The sequence below is a fragment of the Periplaneta americana genome, chromosome 1 (genome assembly GCF_040183065.1).
Source record: "Periplaneta americana isolate PAMFEO1 chromosome 1, P.americana_PAMFEO1_priV1, whole genome shotgun sequence".
NCBI classification, from domain to species: Eukaryota; Metazoa; Arthropoda; class Insecta; order Blattodea; family Blattidae; genus Periplaneta; species Periplaneta americana.
The window spans coordinates 95,428,796-95,453,694 of NC_091117.1; the positions used below are offsets into that span (position 1 = coordinate 95,428,796).

Below are 24,899 nucleotides of genomic sequence, written 5' to 3' on the forward strand. Positions count from 1 at the left end.
ATTTCCTTCATGTGAAATATTTCACGAGAATAAAACAAAATTCTCATTGTAACAGCCAAAATGCTGTGTCCATACTAGTTAATTATTTAAAATGGAGTATGATTATGTTCAGATAAAGGTTTGTTTAATAATGTAATTGAGAAAAAAATTAAAGAAACATTTGATATTATCAAAACTTCTTCACTTAATGTCTCAGTTTATATTTCCTTAAATAAGATTGCATAATTACTCTAGTCCTGTGAATCAGTCACCTCTGTTACACCATTTTGTTCCTATGGATACACAGTTGAAAAAGAAATCCCACAGACATCAGCACAAGCCAGGATGATGCACAAAGAGCCATCTTGATTGTGCTGTTATGTTCATCCATTTTGATTTGGCGAGTTTGTGTGTCATACTCTTGCTTTGTGTTTTAGTCTAAGCGTGCATTTTTACACTGTCAGATCTGTTGTGTTGTGTTTTCCACAAATAACAACATATAAAGTCAAGACCAAGAGGACATAATAGTACAAGTGTGCAGTAGTTAAATTGCTATTTTGAAGATTTTTTAAGCAAACAAATTTTAGGTTAGCACATGGTTTTGTTTGTTTTGTCATGTCTGTTACCTGTCAGATCTGTTACTCCATGTCATGTCAGTTACATCATTCAAAACAGTGCACTGCAGTGCCTTAATTTTTTCTAATTATCTATCATTAAAGAAACTAAGGCTCAAATATCTTCGCCTTAAGGGCAATCTGCTAAGATAATTGTTACTGAAAGAATGCTTTTCTATTAGTTACTGAAGATGTTATTATCTTTATAGCCTATTATGTAACAGATCTGATATTAAGGTATTTAAAATATTTGTTCATTTTTGATCTGAAGTTAGTTCTGTTACTATTCTAGGACCTATGCACTGTTTAAAGAATATCTGATATAGAAAATAAAGGAATTCTATTTCTATAAAAGATTCACTGTCTTGTCTTGTAACACACCTGACATTTAGCCGTACCATCAAAGATTCATTGATGCTTGTAGAGAATGCTGTAAAGCAAGGTGAGTGTACAGTGGCTGATTACTATGGCAGAGACATTGTACTGTATTAATACATGCAGAATATGCACTAAATAATACTTTTAATTTTGATGTTCTCAATCGTCCATTTGTTATACAAATTTTGCAAATGATCCATGTATGTATGTTGACTCTGAACAACAGCTTTCTTTGTAGATGTTGTGAATCAGCTACATGGTGCCATCCGCTGATTCAGCTATGTAGTCTCAAGAGTGCGATGAAGTCCCATTAGAGTGCCCTTCCCCCCACCCACCAAAAGAGTACTACATCTCCTCAAACTCAGTGATAATATATGATCATTATACAATTGGTTAATATACAATAGGCTGTTTGTGGTATCAGTTATACCTTTAACTCCTTACTTAGTCCAATTTTTTACTAGAATGTACGTACATGTAATACTTTGCATTTAAGCTTCAAGGCACAGAAATCAGTACCTATAAAACGTTTATTATTTTTATTGTTAATAGTTTTATTATTAAAGATGAGAACTTACCTGAATAGTCTGGGTGGCATTTCTGACGAATATTATGATTACTGGAGAAACAGTGAGGACCATTACCAAAATCACTATTGCAATAGCTTGTTGCTGATTGGCCTGAGACATATCCTTGTACATCTCGTCACTAAAATATAAAGATATAACGAATCATTTGTAATGCATTAGCTCACAGTTTAATAATGAAAAATTATCCCTAGGAGCACTGCAACTATTTAACGAGTTTCATAAGTATAAATGATAACCTAATTACTCTGTAAGGTGTACAAAATTCAGAACTGATGAACTACTTTTATATTGGCCAGTACAATAAAAAAAAAGTCTTGTATAGCCTCACGATTTTTGAGTGTGTGTGTTTGCCCAGCAAATTGCGAGCTTTCTTTCCAAATCTCACTATGTCCAAAAACTTTTTTAAGGAAAAACTAATTTCTAAAAACCTTTTTTAAAGAAAAACGAATTTCTCCTGTTAACATTGTAAGCAAAATTCAAATTGGAATTTATACTCATATTATTGTTTACGTAATTCTGCTTCACTCAGGGAATTATAGTTGTGGTCTCTCATTGCTTATCATGATTTTTGGACAACTTCATAGTAAACTTTGGCCAAGATTATGCAACATCGCTATTCTAGACCATTTTATTTTGCAATGAGGAGACTAATATACTGTACACATCATTACAGAAAACTTAAAAACTTCAATACTAATTATTAGAAATATTTCATATTAATTTGGCGGTGGCGGCGGCAGCAGCAGCAGTAGTATCTATTACTCAGGCACTTGGAAGTTCTCCATTCGACTTCTAGCTTCCCAGTATAATTTAGAGTCTGAAGCCAAAAGATTTGATGCCAAAGCTGGACAGTTTCGTAAATGTTCTTGTTTCATCAAAGAGTCTTCTAGGTTACACAGGATGCATTTTGGTGAACCAAAAATTCCAATTTTAAACAGCTGTGCTGCTAAACAGTCATCGCCAGTTAGCATCTGAAATTTTGCTACTGCATCATGTCGGGGAGAATCATGTATATGTTCTTTTTCAGAAAGCAATACTGACCAAGATTTATTATTGCTGTGTTCTTGAAATTTCTTTAGAATTTTGATTTGAAATTGTGTTTGTATGAACAATTTGGTACAGTTAATTGAAACAGTTAATTCCTTATTATTAGGGAACAGATTTTTATGTGTTAAAAAAACTTGAAAATATTAATTTTCTTATGTTGTAAAAAATTGAAAATATGTATAAAAAATGGGAAATGTGTATAAAAATTGTAAAAATATTTTGTTTCAATATTACAAAATTTTAAGTATGTATTATAAAAAATGACTCACCAATCATGTTGCGACAGTGGTGAGTTCAAAAAAAAAATTGAAAAATGAAGAATTTCTCAAAGTTTTCCACCACAAACCAATGTCGGTTGTCTCGGAACAATGCACGATACCGGGAAAAGGACCATTCAACGTCCAAGAAAGGTCTTGCATATTTCATCAAACAAATGTCACTAACACACAAAATTTCAATTTCATCAACGTCTTCTTGCCCTTCCAAATTTTGGGAACTTTACACAAAGTATGAAATCCAAAATTATTTTCAAATATGCTTTTAAATTTATGTTTAACAGATTCTACTTTGCGACCTTTGAGTGAATGAATTTTTTTCTCAATGCCATGCATCTCATTAATTGTCTCAGTCAACAAGTTGGTTATGTTTCTAATTTCTTTATAGAGTTACACAAAAAAACTCAATTTCAGATGTGTAAGATAATTAATTTTTTAAAGAACTGTCCCTAAATAAGTTCTGAAGAATTTAAATTGAATTGAATTTAGTTAATTTATCACTGATTTAAAATTTTCAAAATTGTCTTCATAATACACTACTGCTTCTAACCATGTACCCAACGAATAACTATGGGTCTACATAGAAGTGTAAGATTCAAATTTTTTTTTAAAGATAAGCGATTCCCCTTCGAGAGTGCGAGACAGCACGTGCAGTCAAGGTCACGACACAATACATTTAAGAAAGAAATTCATTCATTGTGTTTTTATTAATACAGTAAAACCCTGATAAGATGATGTTCAAGGGACCATGTGTAAATCGCGTATTAACCGGGACCGCGTATTTCGCAGGTATACTAATTTTGACTTATATAGAGTATCTATTAGCATTTTTCTTTATTGAAATACATGATTCATGAAAGGTAATACATTATTATTCTATTATGTAATTATTGTGGTGTACGTAAAAGACATTAATAATATGTAGGCCTACTGTACTTAATTCTTTAAAAAAAAGTCTTTTGTAGTTGTTTGCCATGTGTGTGTTCTCCAAGTCCTCATATTTATTACACTTCACTTTCCTGCACTTACATCCTCCCGACATCACAGCTGCGGTGATTGAGTCGCGATTTTTTATTATCGTCCTTAATGTCGATGATGGGACTCCTAATGAATCACAGAGTTGTTTCTGATTAAAAGTACTGTTTTCATCATACTTTCGTAAGATTTCCAATTTTTCCAACACAGAAAGCGCTTTTCGTTTAACATTCATTGTAATCACACTCACAGATACTTCAATACACTAAAGGACAACAAACTGGCCAGCAAAAATTTCCAGAATTTTATTACAGCTGAGTGAGGAGTGTTGTTTGAGAGAGAGAGTTAGCAAGAGGGTTGGGTATTGTAACTGTATGTAGGCTTTAAGCGCGCAGGTAGAGTCGAATAAGAGAGTGTAACAAGAGGGTGGGATATTGTATGGTGTAGTATGAAGGTTTAAATGCGCAGGTAAAGGGTCGAATACCAGTACTTTTCAGGTTAATGGCACCAATGAGTTCAATGGCCAAAATGTTTCATTGCTGTTACAGTACATTGCTGAAAATTACATAAAAAATATTCCACAAAAATAGCGTATTATGCAGGACTTGAACGCAACAAACAGGATATTTTATATAGGCGTTATATATGCAATGTGCAGGGGCCAGACAAAAAATGCGTATTACACAGGTTAGCGTAATATGTGGGCACGTCTTATCGAGGTTTTACTGTATGTAGTTTGAACGAGTTTTTGGACTGAATTTAAAAATTAGAACAATGGAAAAGTAACAAATGTGTGTATTTATAGCTAAAATATTTTAAACATGTATTTACTTAAAAATATTTAAAAATATGTATTTTTATGTAAAATAAAATTTCATATTCAAATTACAGTGTTCTGGTTCGAAACTTTTGTCTTAGTTATTCTTTTATTTTAAGCAAAAAAAAAAAAAAAAATTAAAAACAAATCCGTTCCCTACTTATTATGTATACAGGGTGTTCGCAACTTAATGCCCGACAATGTAGGAGCGTATTCCTTGATTCATTCTACAGTGATATTACCTAACATGTCCTAATCAAAAGTCTAATAATTTCCGAGTTACAAGAACTTATAAGTCGGAACTTTGGACAACATTTTTGTAAGTAGTAAATGTGTCATTAAGGAAATAAAAGCAGAAGACATTGAGAAGTAATCTGTTCTTTTATTACAAGTACAAACCCTACACAGATCTACTTACTTGGACGTGAAAACATCATTACAAACTTAACCAACACAGTCAGGTCTTCATAAGGTTCCATCAATTTGTTGCATTACAAGAAACAAAAAAAAAAAGTAAATAAATACAAAATTGCATTATACTGTACCAAACTAATAGGTGAATCTGTGCACTGTTATTGCAGGTGGAGTTCTAAATGAGTTCCTTGAGCATCCCTACACCAGACAGTTCTACGTAATAGTGAATGCGTGGCATTCGCAATAGTGGCGGGATGATGTCTGATGTGGTCTGCGGCACCACTGATGCTGATTAGTTGTGGATGGGCTATCGGCCAGTTACAGAGGAGGATCTCCGGGTTCTAGGTTCTGCACAAAATTATCATGATATCTCGTAGTATGTGCCAAACTGTGGCATGCAGCAATTCGTCGTGTACTTATCCGTGGAGTTTCATTTATGATGTCAATAACTGGAGGCCTTAGGTCTTCTATTCGGTCTGGCCGCACTTCTTCGTGTTGTACATGTAGGCTTGGGGCATTTCCACGTTCAGCTAAATGGTGATATGTACGTGTAAATACTCCTGGATCTGGCTGTCTACTATCTGGAAACCGTATCCGATATTCTCGCAACATTACCGTCGCACAATCCATAAATGAACACAATATCAGCGTATTCTTGATGAGAATACATGAACAGCATTTTCACGATCACCGGCCACTGATAGCCCCGCACGACAAACTGCACTGCGCGCTGTTTACTGTCTCTAGTGGACGTTTTGCGATCGCTGCCTCACATAGTCTGATGTTCATAGTGCTTGGTGCCGCAAGAAGAGCCGGATATTCGCAAGCCATTAACTTCTTAATGCTTCAATTTAGTATAGGGGTATGCTAGGTAATATCGCTGTAAAATGAATCAAGGAATACACTCCTGCATTGTCGGGCATTAAGTTGCGAACACCCTGTATTGATGGTGTCGAACAGCAACCTCATACCGGTACATCAAAAAATTCAATTTTGCAGGAGAGTGAAAAAACATTTGAATATCTTGAAAACTAGCAAATGTCTGACATGAAAGTATATTTAAATCTCTTCTTGTGAAGTTTATATCCATGCCTCGACCTAAGATGTGTTTGCAGAAGATTCCAGAAAATTTCTGTGATAGGAATCAAGAGAAGTCTTATTTCGTTCATATTTTTGACATATGATATTACTGTTCAACACCACGGATATGTTGATTAACATTACAAACACGTGTTTCAATGGAAAATCAGAACAACTCAAAACTAATATACATACCAGTATAGTAAACTTCAGTTAAATTTTAATAATAATTACTAAAAATATTTAATATTAACTTTAATTTGGAATAGTTATTTCCTCATTATATGTTAATTAATATTACAAGCAAATAGTGTTTCAATGGAAAGCCAGAACAACTCAAGAAATTTTTTTCATCATAGCACCGCACAGTATCTTCTATGTCATCAGCAAGACTGTTAAATGTACAAACATAATCGTAAAATTATTTTGCATTCACAGGGCTAAGGAAAGTTTGATTAGTTTTGCAACATATTCGGGTGTCTTTACATGACTTTATTTCGGCAAGGGGTTTTAATTATTTAAATTGAATTCACTTTTTCCTTCCTTGAGGACTGACATTCTGACTGAAGCACCATTATACATTTGAGAAACTGCAACAGTGGATTTACCTTTAAGATAAGACAACACTTTCTGCTATGTTGTTTTAAACAATAATGATGTTTTCATTATTCTTTTACTACTTCTTTATAGTCAAATATCTTATAATCCTTTCCATTCACCTTTACAGTTGTAAACTTGGAAAACACCCTGCGATAATCAGAAGGGAAAACAATTTATTTTGTTTCTTCCTTCGTTTTGTTTCAATGCGAACAAATGTTCAGTCAGCTCGCATATAGCTGTGGCCTCTAACTGGGAAAATATGCTGAACCGCTTTGAAAAATCCCCATGATGTATAAGTTCTTATTTTATGTTGAACATGAATAAATTATAATAATAAAAAAGGTAAAAAATTTTAGGTGGTGATTCCATTTACTTATACCAAATTTTCTCGAATACCATGTGCACTTTTTTTTTTCCGAAATATACAAGTAAAAAAATACAAGTGCACGGCTTATTCAAAATGAAGTTGGAAATATTGTCAGATTTTTCTCCTACAGAACTATTAAAGTGATAGCACATGCCATTATCTTCCTGCGTGGGTATTTCAATTTTTAACATCATTAAACGACATTTTGGTTAGCAGTACATGCGTCAGAATCAAGTTCAGGTGTGATAAATGTATAGTTTATGCATCTTATATTTTAAATTCTGAAAATGAGTACTGGTACCACTAAAGATATGAGATTGTGATCCTTTACTTACAGCAAAAAACTTACATGATCAAAGAAGAGAGGGAACATGGAAATCATGATGCGTGCTATTAAATGTTGCAGGATATTATCAAAACGAACAATTAAGTAAGTGTGCATCCTGCTCCAGGATAAAATTTATTTATGAAAGTTTTATTTTTATTTTATATTATTCTCTTTTTATTTTCTTGCCTTTTAAAAGCAGGGTGCATGGGTTATTTAATGGCGTGGGATATTCGAGAAAATATGGTATTTTTCTTCTAATATTGTCAAAATGTGAGCTTGATGTGAACAACTCGTTAGGATGTCTACCTGCTTCTGTTTACGACAATGCATACAAAAAATTATAATTAATTAGAGGATCATTGTTTTCAAAAAAGAAAAATGTTATATTATACAGTGCATCTCAGAAATCCACGCATTAAATTTAATGAATGGTAGAAGAGGTAAAAACTTAAAAACAATATAAGGGAAATTGCAAATAATACGGAAAAACATAGAACTTTTCCATTTCAATAACAATTTCAACAAAAAATTTTGAGAATGTGCACTTCGAACAATGTCAGTACTCATTCTGAAATAAAAATATAATATTGTGTTTATAGAAATATAAAAATTGGAAAAGGTGGAAAAACCCAAATATCTTAAAACAGTAACAAATATAAATGACACTCAAGAGGAAATTAAACATAGAATAAATATGGGAAATGCCTGCTATTTTTCGGTTGAGAAGCTTTTGCCATCCAGTCTGCTCTCAAAAAATATGAAAGTTAGAATTTATAAAACAGTTATTTTACCAGTTATTCTGCATGGTTGGAAAACCTGGACTCTCACTTTGAGAGAGAAACAGAGGTTCAGGGTGTTCGAGAATAAGGTTGTTAGGAAAATATTTGTGGCTAAGAGGGATGAAGTTATAGGAGAATGGATAAAGTTACACAATGCAGAACTGCATACATTGTATTCTTCACCTGACATAATTAGGAACATTAAATTCAGATGTTTGAGATGGGCAGAGAATGTAGCACAAATGGGTGAATCCAATACTACACATAGTGTGTTAGATGGTAGGCCAGAGGGAAAAATATCTTTGGGGAGGCTGAGACATGGATGGGAGGATAATATTAAAATGAATTTGAGGGAGGTGGGATATGATAGTAGGGACTGAATTAATCTTGCTCAGGATAGGGACCAATGGGGAGCTTATGTGAGGGCGGCAATGAACCTCCTGGTTCTCTAAAAGCCGTAAGTAAGTAAAATATTTGTAACTAAAAGGGATGAATTTACAGGAGAATGGACAAAGATACATAACTTAGAACTGCAAGCATTGCATTCTTCACGTAACATTATTAGGATCATTAAATTCAGACATTTGAGAGGGGTAGAGCATGGAGCACATATGGGTGAATCTAGAAATGCATACAGAGTGTTAATTGGAAGACCTGAGGGAAAAAGACCTTTGGGGAGGATAATATGTTGTTCTTGTTTTCTAATGCCAGGCGTTTGACAATAAATTCATTTGACCTCTTGCACTCCAATATTTTTCAAAGATATTATCATGGAAGGATAATATAAAAATGGATTTGAGGCAGGTGGGATTCGATGCTAGGGATTGGATTAATCTTACTCAGGATAGGGACAGATGGCGGGCTTATGTGAGGGTAGCAATGAACTTATGTGTTCTTTAAAAGCCATTTGCAAGTAAGTGTATACTAAGTCTGTTAACCAAAATTATATAAGTAAATACAGTATATATAATAGGTTATAAATCGATAAATATATAATCTATAGTGGCCATTCAAGTATGTCTGATGTTCATGTTCCCACCTGAGAACCGAGCTAATTGCTCTATATTAAAGTAATAGATACTTGAACCAATTTTCCGTTTACTTGTCTTTTACATAGTTACATTTCTCATAAAACTATTAAATCCAGTAGAATTCCTCATATCCGCCAACTGTGGGACAAAGCCAGTGCAGGATAATTGGAAAATACGTTTATAGGTTATGTAAAGACACACTGTACTGCACAAATATTTTTTTCCATGTTGAAATTTAGTAATTTTCATATTGATAGAAAATATTTACTTTCAGTACTGAATACGATAATGTACATTCATCAGATCATAATAATTGTAATACAGTAATACATAATAACATAAAAAATACTAAATGTTTTTGTAAACTTATGACAATTTTAAATGGCGATCATGTGAGTCATGTGACGTGAAGAGCAGTGTAGCCAACATCACAACTATAAAGACTATGAAGTAGTGCTCGATGATTTGAGCATAAGAACATTTTGCCTGTGTTTTGCAAAATCCATTGTGCAACAGCAGCGCTTAGCAGTAATAGCCATGATACTATCCATCACTCGAATAAAATTTTTACACGCTGTAGAAACAAAGAATTTCACACTTTCGTATTTAGAGTATCCAACAATTCTTCGAAACGGGTGAGTTCAACTGTTAAATTGAAAGGTATTGTCTCTGAGCATTGTTTGCAAGGTCCAAGTGACAGATTACTGATGCTACCCTCTACTCCAGGAACATAAAGGGTTTTTTGTCTATGTTTTCACGCATGAACAGTGTAAAGAGTAAACACAATATGTGGCATGTGCGATCTACGAAAACTACTCACATCTTTGTCCGACTCTTCTCTTTCGCATGAATGACTTTTTTTTTTTTTTGGCCTAGCCAAAAGTGCCACTGTTTTGGTATTGCTGGTTATTTGGGTGCTGGATACAAGAGATTTTACTATATGTGAGTGTCACATTAAAGAAACTTGTTGCATAATTATAAAATGAGACTTCATTGGTGAAAAATATTGTACTCTACCTGATTAAATAGTGAATCTTTTCTTGATACCCACGTAGCTCCTGAAGAAAGAGAGTCATTGTAGAATAATATTCATCAGCAATATCAAAATTAGGTACTCGTGACGCATTTGAGTAGATTTCCAGACGTCTGGAACATGAAAATGTGTAATCAAGTTTAGTTCACTAAAATACTGTGCAATAATTTAAATACTTAATTCCACATAAAACTTGACATGCAAGTAATAGGCTATATTTTGTTTTTTCCTTTAAATGGAACATAGAATGAAAATTATTTTATTTACTTCTTTAACTACTGCCTTATATCTGTAGCTTTATTAGAGCTTTGTGCAATTGAAGATGTGTATTCCAAAGTGTCCTAATCTTTTTTTTTTATACTGAATGTAGCTTCAGAATTATTATTTCACTTTCTATCAAAGGGACATAAACATATATTCTATAATGCCATAAATCATTCTTTACATGCAATGAGAAATATAAAATTTATTCCAAACTATCCTAAATATTCTGTTTATTGTTTCCAAACTGTCCTAAGTCGGCATGCACAGTATGGGCTTTACACAAAATGTCACTTGAGGAGCTTATTTTCAAAACGACCTTTGTCCATTCCCGTAACTTTGTGGGAAATCACGAGAAACGTTTTTAGGTCTAAAATTTCGTACCAGCAAGAGATATTATGAAACCAAAGCAGGTGGGTGAATTTAGAATAAAATGGGGGGATGAGAGACTTTTATTCCAAAGCTGGAACTAATATTTTGTTGCAATTTTTGCTGTTTACAAGAGTAAGTTTGATTCCAATAGTCACTTTTAAAGCAAGATTTTAGTGGTTTAAAGGGCGTTCTGAAGCCAAATCATGACAACTGTATGTTAACTTTATGAAGAATGCATGGACACAGAAAGCTCATTTTCGTTATCAGGTGGACAAGAGACATTTTGAAAATGAGCTCCTCACTTGCACTGTTAGGTTGGATGCACATTATATCCATAAAATATGAATGAAATTAATATTGAAGGATACAGTGATGCTGTTTTACAGTCTCGAAGAGGATAAGAAAAATCTTTTCTCATAAACACATGGTTGTAATGCTAGTAGGCCTAATTTAACAAATAATGACATACAATATTTTTTAAAGAAATCTATAGTTACAAAACAGTGTATGAACAGGATAACTACTTGATTAAGTTTGTGTATCCTCATGAAACCAAACCAAAGATCTAGAAACGAGAAACCACAAGCTTGTTTAGCAGTCAAGTATTCTGTTCAAAAGCTTAATGGCCTAATTGTTACAGTTTGTGCTAAAATATTCTTATTGATCACACAAGTGAGACGGAATAGAATGAATGCTGTGTGTAGGTATTTTATGAATCAAGATCACAGTAGATCAGAAAGAAGAGGGGATAACAGGCAAATTACAAGGGATGTGCACATCCCAGATTCGATCATTGTGTTTATTTCGAAATTTAAATGTCGGGAGAGCCATTATCACAAGGAAAAGTAGTGCAACAAGCTATCTTCTCTCCCGAGTGCAGTGTTAAGAAACTATGGCTTATGTGGAAATGTGGAAGGAATGATTCAGGACATGAAATTTGCTCCCTCTCAAAATTGTTTAAGCTATTTCATTGACATTTTAGTTTAGCAGCTGCAATCACATATCGTCATTTACAAGCAAAACATATTAAGTAAAAAATAATACTTCTGAGAAAAAGGTGTATATTCATTCATTCATTCATTTAGTATTCTGTCCAAGGGCAGGTCTTTCACTGCAAACCCAACTTTCTCCAATCTTTCCTATTTCCCACCTTCCTCTTTGTTTCCTCATATGATCCATATATCTTAATGTCATCTATCATCTGATATCTTCTTCTGCCCCAAACAAGGCATATATAATGCACATAATATACGTGTATCAACTTAGAATTGGAAAATGAAATACATTTAAACAGAAAGAACTTACTAAAAATAATAATATTTTGAAGATTCAGTTTTGTCAGAAGAAAAACGCCTTTTTCTCAGAATTAATAATTTTTACTTGATGTGTTTTGCGTCTAAGTTGACGATATATACCTATTTAAGTTTATTTTCAGACTCTTCTTAGTCCTGACTTAAATCTATATAACAACCAGAGTAACTCTGAATACTTCAGTGAAGTGTCAAAATAAATTCAACTTCCTAATGGATTAAAGTATGCAGGCACTAGGAGTATCAAATTTGTTTTATCAGTTTGTCATTTTTCTCATAACTTGCCAGTTTGACTTAGGTTAGTTTGGAATCCATCCCTTCGATTGTTCTCATTGTCTAAGTTATAAAATCATAAATATATCATTTTCAGATTACAGTGATAAAAGAGGGATGAAAGTTTTCTAATTTTGTATAATTATGTACAAGTAATTATAATTACCGTATTGTCATATTTTTATATTGCGGGAAATTCAGTCTGAAACGTTCATAATCTTCATATATGACAAGTGAGAAGTGTTGAGTGGCTGCAAGGTAATCCTGGGCAAGGGAATCGTAGCGGACAAACATGGAAAAGCTCTCTAGTCCAAGATTCCCCTTTACAAAGTAGTAGAGACCATATACACTTGCAATACTGAAGTTCTCCACAGCACACAGGATGTTCTTGTATGCTATCAACAACCTAAAACAGAGCAATAAAATTACAACTACAAAGACTATGATGATATGATGAAATTATCGCTAAAGCAATGAGAGGTATACAGCAACTTTCAACCATGCCATTATGATGATAGGCAATCGGAAATAAGTACACGATGTTGCCAACATATGGGCATGAGGTTTTCCTCTGGTGTTGTTGCCATGCCAGAAGAAATGTTTTCTTCTTCTCCTTCCATCATTCTTAACATAACTGAGAGACAGCCAAGAAGGTTAAGCAGGATTTTATGAGAAGATATTACAGTCAATTAGACGCACTGTTAGTAATAAGGTTAGATATAGCTTGATGAGGTGATATAGATTAGTGACAAGTAGGCCCACTGTCAGTGACAAGGTTAGTAGGGTTTGGAGAGGGGATATAATAGTGACAAGTGCTTTGACAGAAGTGAATGTTAGATCCATTTTCCCTTTGATGTAATATTTCCATTTCTCAAAATAGTCCATGTCAACGATATTCCCTGGACCACACCACAGAATGGAATATAAATCTTACACTTGCAATATAAATACAAAATACAATAAAATAATTACAAACAGTGAAATGAAAATATACACAGTTTGTGATTAACAGTAGGCCTATGACATTAAAAGTATTTTTCCTTCATTGTGCTGTGATAACGTGTTATATCATCTTCGAAAACCAGCATTCCGCCATTATACTCTGTAAATCCTCCATTTTACTAATGCAGTGAATTCTTAAAGAATGTAGTCACGAACTTTACTAGCAACATTTCGATTCTCTTTTGTATGACATGGCTTGTTATGGACTGGTGACTAGTGGCGACCATAGTTGGCCTGTTGTACTGCCCTAATTATCCACTTGTTTCGAAATGATTATTATTTTTTAAGTAGGTTATTTTACGCCGTTTTATCAACATCTTAGGTTATTTAGCATCTGAGATGAAGGTGATAATGCCGGTGAAATGAGTCCAGGGTCCAGCACCAGAAGTTACCCAGCATTTGCTCATATTGGGTTGAGGGAAAACCCCAGAAAAAATCTCAACCAGGTAACTCGTCCTGAACAGGAATCGAACCCGAGCCACCTGGTTTCGCGTCCAGACGCGCTAACCTTTACTCCACAGGTGTGGATGTTTCGAAATTATAAAACTATAATCTCGGGTGGGTGTGTAAAGAGAGGTAACTCGAAAATTGTGAAAAATGAGTTTTCTAGCTACAAAGGAAGAAAAACACACCAAGAGTCCCGAAATTACGAGTTACCTCGAAATACAGCAACCATAGATGATGTGAGATATTCCACATACTCATTAGTGCAGAAGAGAGTTGTTTTCTTTTGTAGCTAGATAACTTATTTTTCACAATTTTGGAGTTACCTCTCCTTACATATCCATCCGAATGTTATGATTTTAGAGGTGGAATTTCTATCTAAATACACATTCTATTCCTGGCTATTTAGATGCTCAGAGAACATAAATATCAACGAATCATCATATTAGAGTTATTACCGTATTTACTTGCGTAATAAACACATTTTTCCTATAATTTTTGGATTAAAAATCCAGGGTGTGTATTATATGCAAGGAACAAATTTTAGGGGAAAATTATAACTAGTTGACATCCCACGTGATAATCACATGTAGTTTCGACATCGGACATTCAAGAAATATTGAAAATGATCGAGTGTACGACTTTAAGAGTATTGATATATAGAATGCTTATGAGCAGTACCTAATAATGTAAAGTGTATAACATACGAAAATAATTAAAAATGTAGCACAATAATAACCACAAAACACAACTGAAGCAAGCATCATTACATGAGACAACAATCGACATTAATGCTGCTCATGTTAAAAGTTGTTAAACTATTGAAAAGAATCAACTACAATCCATTTTCTCTTAATTTTAAAATGAACCAATCGTAATAAATTAACTCTTTGTTTTAAAAATTTAAACATGAGAAGTGCATCCAACTTTATGATTTTACATTACCACAGGTAGCAATTGAAACTGTAATGCGTACATTATGTGACAGCATTTATTACACGAGTAAAATACTGGTACAGTATATTTGAATTTTCATTTTATATATTCTTACATATTTCGACAATTTTACATACCATATTTCAGATGATTATACACAAAAAGCAAATATTTTGTATTTTTTTGGTGTATTTGTGTATTCATTGCAAATCTGTTGAATTATCAAACACAGTTTGGATAGATATAACAACCAAAAGGAATGTGAAAATGAACTACAACAAAGGCTAAAATCGACTTGGGTAGTCAAAGCTTCTCCAAACGGATAGGCTTACAAGAAAACACACTGTCTGAATTAAGAGTAACCCAAGTACATGCATCCTTCCTCACTCAAGTTTACTACTTAGGATGGATTCTGAAAACAAATAAGGAATACTGGTATTTTATATTGTATTGTATTGTCATCCAGTCTGCTGCCAAAAAACTGAAAGTTAGAATTTATAAAACAGTTATATTACCGGTTGTTCTGTATGGTTGTGAGACTTGGACTCTCACTTTGAGAGAGGAGCAGAGGTTAAGGGTATTTGAGAATAAGGTGCTTACAGAAATATTTGGGGCTAAGAGGGATGAAGTTACAGGAGAATGGAGGAAGTTACACAAAGCAGAACTTATCTCATTGTATTCTTCACCTAACATAATTAGGAACATTAAATCCAGAGGTTTGAGATTGGCAGGGCATATAGCATGTATGGACGAATCAAGAAATGCATATAAAGTGTTAGTTGGGAAGCCGGAGGGAATAAGACCTTTGAGGAGGCCGAGACGTAATTGGAAGGTTAATATTAAAATGGATTTGAGGGAGGTGGGATATGATGGTAGAGACTGGATTAATTTTGCACAGGATAGGAACCGATGGTGGGCTTATGTGAGGGCGGCAATGAACCTCCGGGTTCCTTAAAAACCATAAGTAAGTAAGTATTGGAAACATCCTCCTCCCCAACATAATATATCTCTCCAATCAGGCTTACAATCTCGTTCTTGTCCTGTAATTTCCCAAAGTCATTTTACTTTCATAGGGTAGTTGAAAGTCTCGTAACAAGTTACCATCCAAGATTTTTTCTCCCTTTTTGTTATAGCATTTTCGCATCTTTGCTGACTACAAAATTAAAATCGTGGAATAATGTCAACAAGTCCTTCACAATAGATTCTAAAGTTACAATTTGTTAAACTTGCAACAAATATGTGCACGTTTCTTGAAATCACAACTGGAGCAAGAAGTAGGCCTATGGAGCACATTTCATACTAGAAATAAGCAACTGAGTTATTTGACGAAACAACAGCTTGTACAAGCTGGCACCAGCGTTTTTGGTGTGTGCCCTAGATATATAGTGCCCAGTTTGTAAGCATGTTGCTAGTGCAGCTGAGAATGGTATCACTTCCTATACACGTCACATCAGCCATTTCCAAAACACACTTGTCAGACTGACTGCGGCAAATGTAAAACACTTGCACTTAATGTTTCCATTACTTTTTCACACGTCAAATACGGTGACGTGGACTGTAATATTGATGCACGATCATACCAGTTTAAGAAAGGAATTTTGAAATGACTTTTGTAGTGCGATGTTTTTTGTACAAGAGCATTATAAAACAATTAATATAGAAATGACATCAAATTTGTATTGATGGATAGTTTGATATTACGGTCTACAAAGAAAGGGGTTTACAACAACAATTGTGTATTAAATATTATAGCATGGCAAATCGTTTCATGATAATTAACATTATGGCACAAGTTATGCCATCATAATGAAAATCAAACGTTTTAGTTGACATGGAAATATTATGCATGATTTTCACTAACAATAAAGACTCTTTATAATGCCAGAATACAAAAACATAATATTATAACCTATAATCCTCTGATTGAGGCTGTGGCTGATATGTACCTCTATTATCAGGCAGTACATCTCACTTGACGATATGTGTCAGAGGAAGAACAATATTTGTATGCATCTGAAGACTGATTAGTGTAATACGAGGGGAGGATGTTACATACATCTAAAGTCTCAATAGTGTAACATGTAGCTAATCAGCGATGTATGCAATGGAGGGGGGAAAGGAACTGGCCACCCTACTCCATTATCTCCTGATTTAGTTGCCCCACAAGTGTGTCTTACTGGTGTCACTTGTGAGGTTCAAACCTGTCTTCAGACAGTAGACTAAACAACAACAACATAACCTATAAAGTTAATATTTCTCATAACGTGGAAAGATACTATATTAATAATATTATAATTAAAATCTACCTTCACATTTCACTTCATATGCTATTTGTTTCCAGATTTATTTCTTTAACAAGTTATGTTTATATGATTGTGTTTCTGTTATAAAGACAATGATGATTGAAACAAAATGATGAATTTCTTGCCAAATGAATCCATTTCAGCTAGTCCTTTTTTTCTTGAAGTTTATTTATACATACTTTAACACATGTGGTCAAATCGCAAACTGAGATCTGTGGGTATACCAGTAGGCCGTTTTCACTATTGTTGAGTTCCTATTTCTATTATGTGTTGTAAATGGCTTGTGTTCACATAACTGATTTTATTTTTTGATTGTTTATAATATTGGTGATGACTCATAGCATGTAAATTTCCAGTCTGGCATTTACTTTTGTGACTGAGGGAAACCATGAAAAACCTCAGTTAGATTGATCGGCAACAGAGTTTTAACCTGAGACCTCAACGTTACGATTTGAACCAAGTCACTTGGTCAAGTCCTTTTTTTCCTATGGTGTTACGGTTTATATGTAAATCATTGTGAATGGAACCATTAAATAACCTGACCGCAAGTTTTGTGTTCGTGTAGCATTTGCATTTACTTTTCATTGTGAATGGGCCTTTTAGCTTAGGACAAACTGCTTTAGATTTTGAGCAGGAACCATTATAATTATTGATGAATTTAAATGTTTTTGTGACTATAAAACATTTAAATTCATTAATATGTCACATCAACGGACGTATATACGTCATCCAACATCGTAAGATGAAGATTACATTTGTAATGTTTCTTCCCACCCATAAGCAGTGCTGACTAGATCAGATCAGACGCTATGGACAGTACTCTATAACAGAGTCGCCAGTATGAAAGGATGATTCCCAGCCTTTAGCGTGAGACGAACTCGATAGCTCAGTTGGTAGAGCGCCTGACCGGAGTACAGGAAGTTGCAGGTTCGAATCCCGCTCGAGGTTGTGAAATTTTTCTTTCATACCATGGCATGATTGTGACTATAAAACATTTAAATTCATTAATATGTCACATCAACGGACGTATATACGTCATCCAACATCGTAAGATGAAGATTACATTTGTAATGTTTCTTCCCACCCATAAGCAGTGCTGACTAGATTAGATCAGATCAGACGCTATGGACAGTACTCTATAACAGAGTCGCCAGTATGAAAGGATGATTCCCAGCCTTTAGCGTGAGACGAACTCGATAGCTCAGTTGGTAGAGCGCCTGACCGGAGTACAGGAAGTTGCAGGTTCGAATCCCGCTCGAGGTTGTGAAATTTTTCTTTCATACCATGGCATGATTGTGACTATAAAACATTTAAATTCATTAATATGTCACATCAACGGACGTATATACGTCATCCAACATCGTAAGATGAAGATTACATTTGCAATGTTTCTTCCCACCCATAAGCAGTGCTGACTAGATCAGACGCTATGGACAGTACTCTATAACAGAGTCGCCAGTATGAAAGGATGATTCCCAGCCTTTAGTGTGAGACGAACTCGATAGCTCAGTTGGTAGAGCGCCTGACCGGAGTACAGGAAGTCGCAGGTTCGAATCCCGCTCGAGGTTGTGAAATTTTTCTTTCATACCATGGCATGATTGTGACTATAAAACATTTAAATTCATTAATATGTCACATCAACGGACGTATATACGTCATCCAACATCGTAAGATGAAGATTATAATTATTGTACTCACCTCCACACACCACTTACTGAAGTCTGTCGAATTATTTCCGATAGTTGATCCAGAACATACTTATTTGCGCTGTTATACCAATTCAACTCATGCAGTGCAGAATCACCAGAATGAGCGACATTATTCCTGCAGAAACACAACAGCTATATTTATTATATAAATAAAATACATAATATACAGACAACATTGTTTTATTACTACGAAATAATAATTTAAAAAAAAACTGAAGAGTTAAAAAAATCATTAAAAATTACATTAATTAAATGCAGTTACTCTGAAAAAGAAAATAAGAATATCTTTAGCGGCGGTAATATTCTTAAGAGTAGATACAAGATTATTAAACAGAAATTGATTATACCCGATGCAATTCTTTTAGAATAATAGGAGGTTTTCAGGAGAGAAAAAAAATTACAGATTAAATATTTATCATAAGAAATGATATGAAAACCTGTAACAGAAAAGAGATGTGAATTTAAGTTAGAAACACATAATAAATTACAACTTGGTTACGTTGGTAAGAAAGCTTTTAATACGTTGATTGGAAAAAGTTGTAAAACATTGTAGACAAACAGAACTAATGGTAATATTAGTAATGTTATAAAACAAAAAATTCGTATAACAATAAAATCATATTGCATATAAATCACAAGCTCCAAGAAGTCATCCTTCCCAGTCAAAGATGTTAAAAAAAAAATGTCATAATTTTAGTCCTAGCAAGTTATTGTTTAGTCAACTGTCTGAAGACAGGTCTGAACCTCACAAGTGATATCAACAGGCAACTAAGCCAGGAGATAATGGGTAGGGTGGCCAGTTTCTTTCCCTCTCCATTGCATAGATCACCGACTAGAAACATATTACACTACTTACCAGTAAGTGTTTTATTATATTTCATTTTGACAATAGGCCTACAATTTTAGCCTAGAAAATTTTAGTCAATTTAGAGATAAAAAGAAAGTTCTGACATTTTATCTTTGTACTCCGAAACCATTTTTGTGTGACAGAGAAGGAGTTAAAATTATAGAGTAACATATTATATATTTTTGTCAGATCACAGAGCACAAGCATAGAGAACAGATGTATTGTTAATAACGTCCACAAGTAGGTTATGAGGTAAGCAAAAACGAGCGACAACCTGAATGCCTACAGACTACGTATCAGTTGCTTCAATACAAGACAGCAGAGTAGGTCTATAAACAGGGTTGGCATTTCAAAATTGTTAAAAAAAATTATCCATTGACTAAAATGTTATAAACACAATGTTTAAAACTATATAATGATATTAATTTTTAAGCCCACAGAATTCTCTGTTATGTTTATTATTTATATCTCTGTTAATAATAAACAGTATTTAAAACTATATAATCAAACCATGTCACTTTTTTTTCTCCATACAAGTTATTTCTCTCGTTTTCAGGTTGTTTTATTTTATCCTACTTGTTTACAATATAAAATCATGTTTGCCTTCTATTCAGGCCTTTATAAAATATAAAATTATGAATTTACAGTAGTGCTCTTGACTTAATGCAGCAAAATTTAACTTTTTTCCAAACAAACATTATTATTAATAAGGAATTTTTGTAGGATATACAGTGCAAACAATCTGAATGCTGATATCTGCATGTAGGCCTACCATCTGACTCAGGTTTTGTTATATTTATAAGAGATCCACTGAAAAAGGATTTTAAGATTTTTAAATTATAAAATATTCTAGTCTTGTTTATTTTTCTACAAACTTAGCTTAAAATTTCTAAATGAATAACTGAGCTATAAAATAAAATTTTGAAAGTACAGCATAGGGTACCAATTTTTTCTGTTGTACTATTGAATCATTAAACCACCAAACACCACTTCTACTTCATGAAATGTTTTGATTGTTGAGTGCACGAAAAAGACATGCTTTGGCAGCCTTCTCTGTGGTACAAGTAATTTTTCAATCATGATCACTTGTTCATTTATCAATACTCAACAGTGGCATCATAAGAAAGTAGAAATCCGGATATTCAGTTTGATTGGAAATGTGTCTTTGTTTTTCTGTTGTGTAGTCTAAGTAATACATGGTAAATCCAAAAAAATTATGCTATATAAATATTTAGAGACGCGAAATTCTGATGATGATAAAAAATATGTTTATTTAAAGAGGTGGAAAGATGTGTACAATTGGTTTGTGCCCACGTGAAATAAGACCTCTTAAGCCCACAATGAACCACAAATGGCCAAACAGTAGGAACAGATGTCCCACTGTCAGAATTATAACTTTGTACAATTCAAAACTGGACTGTCAAGCTTTTTTATAGTGTTGTAAAAATGATTTCTCACTGTTAATAGATGATAGATCTTCAGAGAAATATAAGCAATCAAACAGGTAAATTTGAAAATATTATTTTTTATGAAATGCACCATTAAGTTTCATAAAATGTATTTTTCTTTTAGTTAGTAGAATATAAATTTTATGAACGAATAACCTTATTTAATTTAATAAATAGCGGAGCAGGGGGTAGAGGGGAAGGGTGCAGTCCGTGTTCTGGAGTTTATCCCTTCTAACTTACCCTACTGGTGTTCTGTTCTTTCAGATTTAACACGGACCACATTTTCCTTCCTCTCTGTACCGCCAACTCCCACCCCCACCCCACAAGAACGGACAAAGAGGATGGTGACCTAGCTTCTTCACCAATATTGAAACCATAAATCAGCGGACAATTCGAAGCACAAACCCACCACATAAACTCAGCACGGTAATTAAACATCTACCACCTCCCCAAAATAAACTATTAAATTATGTAAATTACAACCAAAGATTCCACATTAAAACTGGCGCCACAAAAAAGCTGTGATATGGAATATGTGAACCTATTGTAGTGTAGGTTAGGTGATGGGCCTATACAACGTTGTTCCACTTACTTTATCTGGAGCAGTTTTGTCACGCATTGTCTGTCCAGATTTAGAAATATAACTTTCTCCTACATTTCTTAGCCTACTTTTAAGACATCCCTCTTCCTTTTCCTGCCTTTATTTAAGCATTTAATATCGTTTATAATGATCGTCACACTACAATCCCCCATTTTACTGAAATTCCACATCTGCAGTGTTGCCAACAAAATTTGTATGGGAAGTCGCCAAACAGTATTTCAAAAGTCGTTAGAACCTTCATAATTAATGCAGAAAGTGCTATTTTATCGCTATAGAATGCTTAAGACTCGCTAACTTCCTATATTATCGTGGAAAAATTAAAATAAATTGTCTCCAAAAAACAGATAAAAGTCGCCAAGATTTAGCGACAAAGTTGCTGCATTGGCGACACTAGACATACGAAAGTTATTCCAGGAATGCCAATATCTCAACTATGAAACTATACTTGGCTCGGAAACATGACGGCCTCTGTTCTTGGAATTGGTAATCCCTCATAAACTCCCATCCTCTACTCAACCCCTAGCCGCGTGGCAGAAATACAATAGATCCCAGCATTGCCAAATCTAGTAGTCATTGCCTCTACCTGTTGGGTTTCAATGTCTTTGTTGACGTGTTGTTTTATACCGTTGTGCACTTCAATATGTCTAATTTATTCCGGCCATGATTAATGAGTTTTGGAGCAGATGATCCGCAGCCTGGCCTCCTGATACACCTGAAGATCACGACAAGAACAAGTAACACGGTCGAAGAAAACAGAATATCTTACTTGCAGAGGAGCGTAGCTAAGAAAACAAAGTATTAAAATTGTGTCTAACGTTAGAAATTCTATCCATAAAGTAATCGAAAGTTCAGGCAGTTTAATAAGTATAAATCTTAACCACTTAACATCGGACGCAACCGGCGGAGTTGGATATATGGGCATAGAAATTAAGAATTACGGTTCACCAACTAAAGAGATAATAAACAAATTAAAACAGAATTCGGTAAGATAGACGATTTTATACGTGATTTACTTCGCCGAACAGTATGTGAACAGTACGCGAAAGAGATATCGCCAACAGCAACACCGTCCTTAGCAACCTAAATAATGACATTATTCACAGCAGTGCTTAAAAGTTTTCTAACTTACAGCAGTGAATTAATGTTTTTAAATCACTCTCTACATGACAACCAACATATTAGCAATAGTAAAATGAATATATATGAACTTCTTCGCCAACAACACATTACAAAGAAAAGCCTTACAATTTAAAATTAAATTTACATACCAGTAATGAATAAAATATTGTATAGCACACTAGAGTAAACAGATTTTATACGTTCGTGGAAATTATCACCCAAGGCGAAGCTGATAAAATCTAACTTTAACTCTTTTGTACTATAAATTCTGTAACTATTCAATGATCACAGTTTCAGAAAATTTTACCGGCGCAACATTCTTAATTAAGTATAAAATTCTGGAACTTCAATAACATGAGAATTTAACACTTATTATAGAAGTCTGCATTTTTTTGTTTATTTAGGCAAAACATGTTAGTGAAAATATAAATATAAAGTGTTTTTAAAATAAGTTTGTTCATTTTTACACCAATTTTGTTTTAGTAATTACAAATTAAGGTATATTTACAAAGATAATATAGTCTCGCTGAAAATCGCGGTTTCACGGAACACAGTTTGAAAAACGTTCGCAAATCACAATGACTTCAAGAATTGGCAACTCGGCTAAGGGTTTATCCCTTGCGCGTGCCTGCAGTTAACTGGTGAAGGGGATGAGGGAAGGTCGTCATGTTTTCGTGCGAAGTATACCAACTTTCAAATCATTGCCCACTGATTCTTTTTGTGCGAAAAGATTCAACCAGTGATCTCAACATTATAAACATTTTAGTATAGAGCTCAATGGATGTGAAAGGCCCAACTCGTTGGGAAGGCCGGGAAGGCCCGCTCCCAAGACCCGCTCCCACTTAGCGGAATCTAAGCAAACAGCATTTCTCTTCACAATGTATTTAAATGGAAGATAGCAGAAAGCGGCGCGTCGAATCGAATCGAAGTGAATCGAACAAAACAGAATTAAGGAGCTAGAATCAACGAGTTCCTAACTCGTTGGCTAGAATATTTATTCTATAGCCGGAACAGAATTTCTTGTTTCGGGTAAGATCGTCTCGTGAAACTTAGTGAAAAAACAAATGAACCATATCCACTCTTGGCGGTTTAATTAATTTACTATTGCTGAAATAGTACGTGTACAAAAATCACAAATTAATATGAACGAAAAATTAATAAACCATGTGTAGAATTATCCTCTTTTCTATGACAAAACATAAAAGTACTGTCCGGTTCGATTCCACTAGATATGAGCGACAGCTGACCTTTCGATTCGGTTCGAAACCGTACAAAACGACGCTATTTCACCGAAAACTCAGCATGCCCAACGTTATTTTAAGGAAGCCTTCGCTTATTAAAAGATTCAGAAACACTATTTAGAATTAGTAATCTATTGGCGTTATTTATCTTTTCGACCTTTTTTTGGCAATGGAAGTGTGAACTATATGAAGAGAAAAGGAATCGTGCGTTGTAAAAGGTAAAGGTAAAGGTATCCCCGTAACATGCCATGAAGGCACTTGGGGGGCATGGAGGTAGAGCCCCATGCTTTCCATGACCTCGGCACTAGAATGAGGTGGTGTGGTCGGCACCACGCTCTGACCGTCTTTTACCCCCGGGAAGGACCCGGTACTCAATTTTATAGGAGGCTGAGTGAATCTCGGGGCCGTTCTGAAAGTTTGGCAACGAGAAAAAATCCTGTTACCACCTGGGATCGAACCCTGGACCTTCCAGAACGTAGCCAGCTGCTCTACCAACTGAGCTACCCGGCCTTAGAATCATGCATTGTAATTCACCATAAATAGCTTTCCATTTCACCATTCCATACATCATGGTGAAAAATTTAGAGGATCTACAGGTTTCCAACTTGTTTATTAGTTTTTCAATTTCAGGACAAACGTGAACAGAAATGTCTTCCAACTGAAGAATTTTGGGGGTCATTCCATGTCAAATCAACGAATAAAAGTATAAGGGGCAGTCAAATGAAA

The 24,899-nt window shown here is 34.3% G+C and overlaps 1 protein-coding gene across 11 annotated transcripts in view; it reads right to left on the minus strand.

Annotated features, from left to right (window-relative positions):
- The window catches only part of LOC138698410 (uncharacterized), a 375,207-nt gene that overhangs the window by 25,009 nt on the left and 325,299 nt on the right, over positions 1-24,899 (minus strand). For all 11 annotated transcript variants that reach the window (XM_069824370.1, XM_069824350.1, XM_069824341.1 and 8 more), the window contains 4 exons: positions 18,907-19,032; positions 12,690-12,929; positions 10,292-10,420; positions 1,550-1,679 (listed from right to left, as the gene is read on the minus strand). In XM_069824370.1, the coding sequence (XP_069680471.1) occupies positions 1,550-1,679; positions 10,292-10,420; positions 12,690-12,929; positions 18,907-19,032 (625 nt within the window). The remainder of the gene's footprint in view (positions 1-1,549; positions 1,680-10,291; positions 10,421-12,689; positions 12,930-18,906; positions 19,033-24,899) is intronic.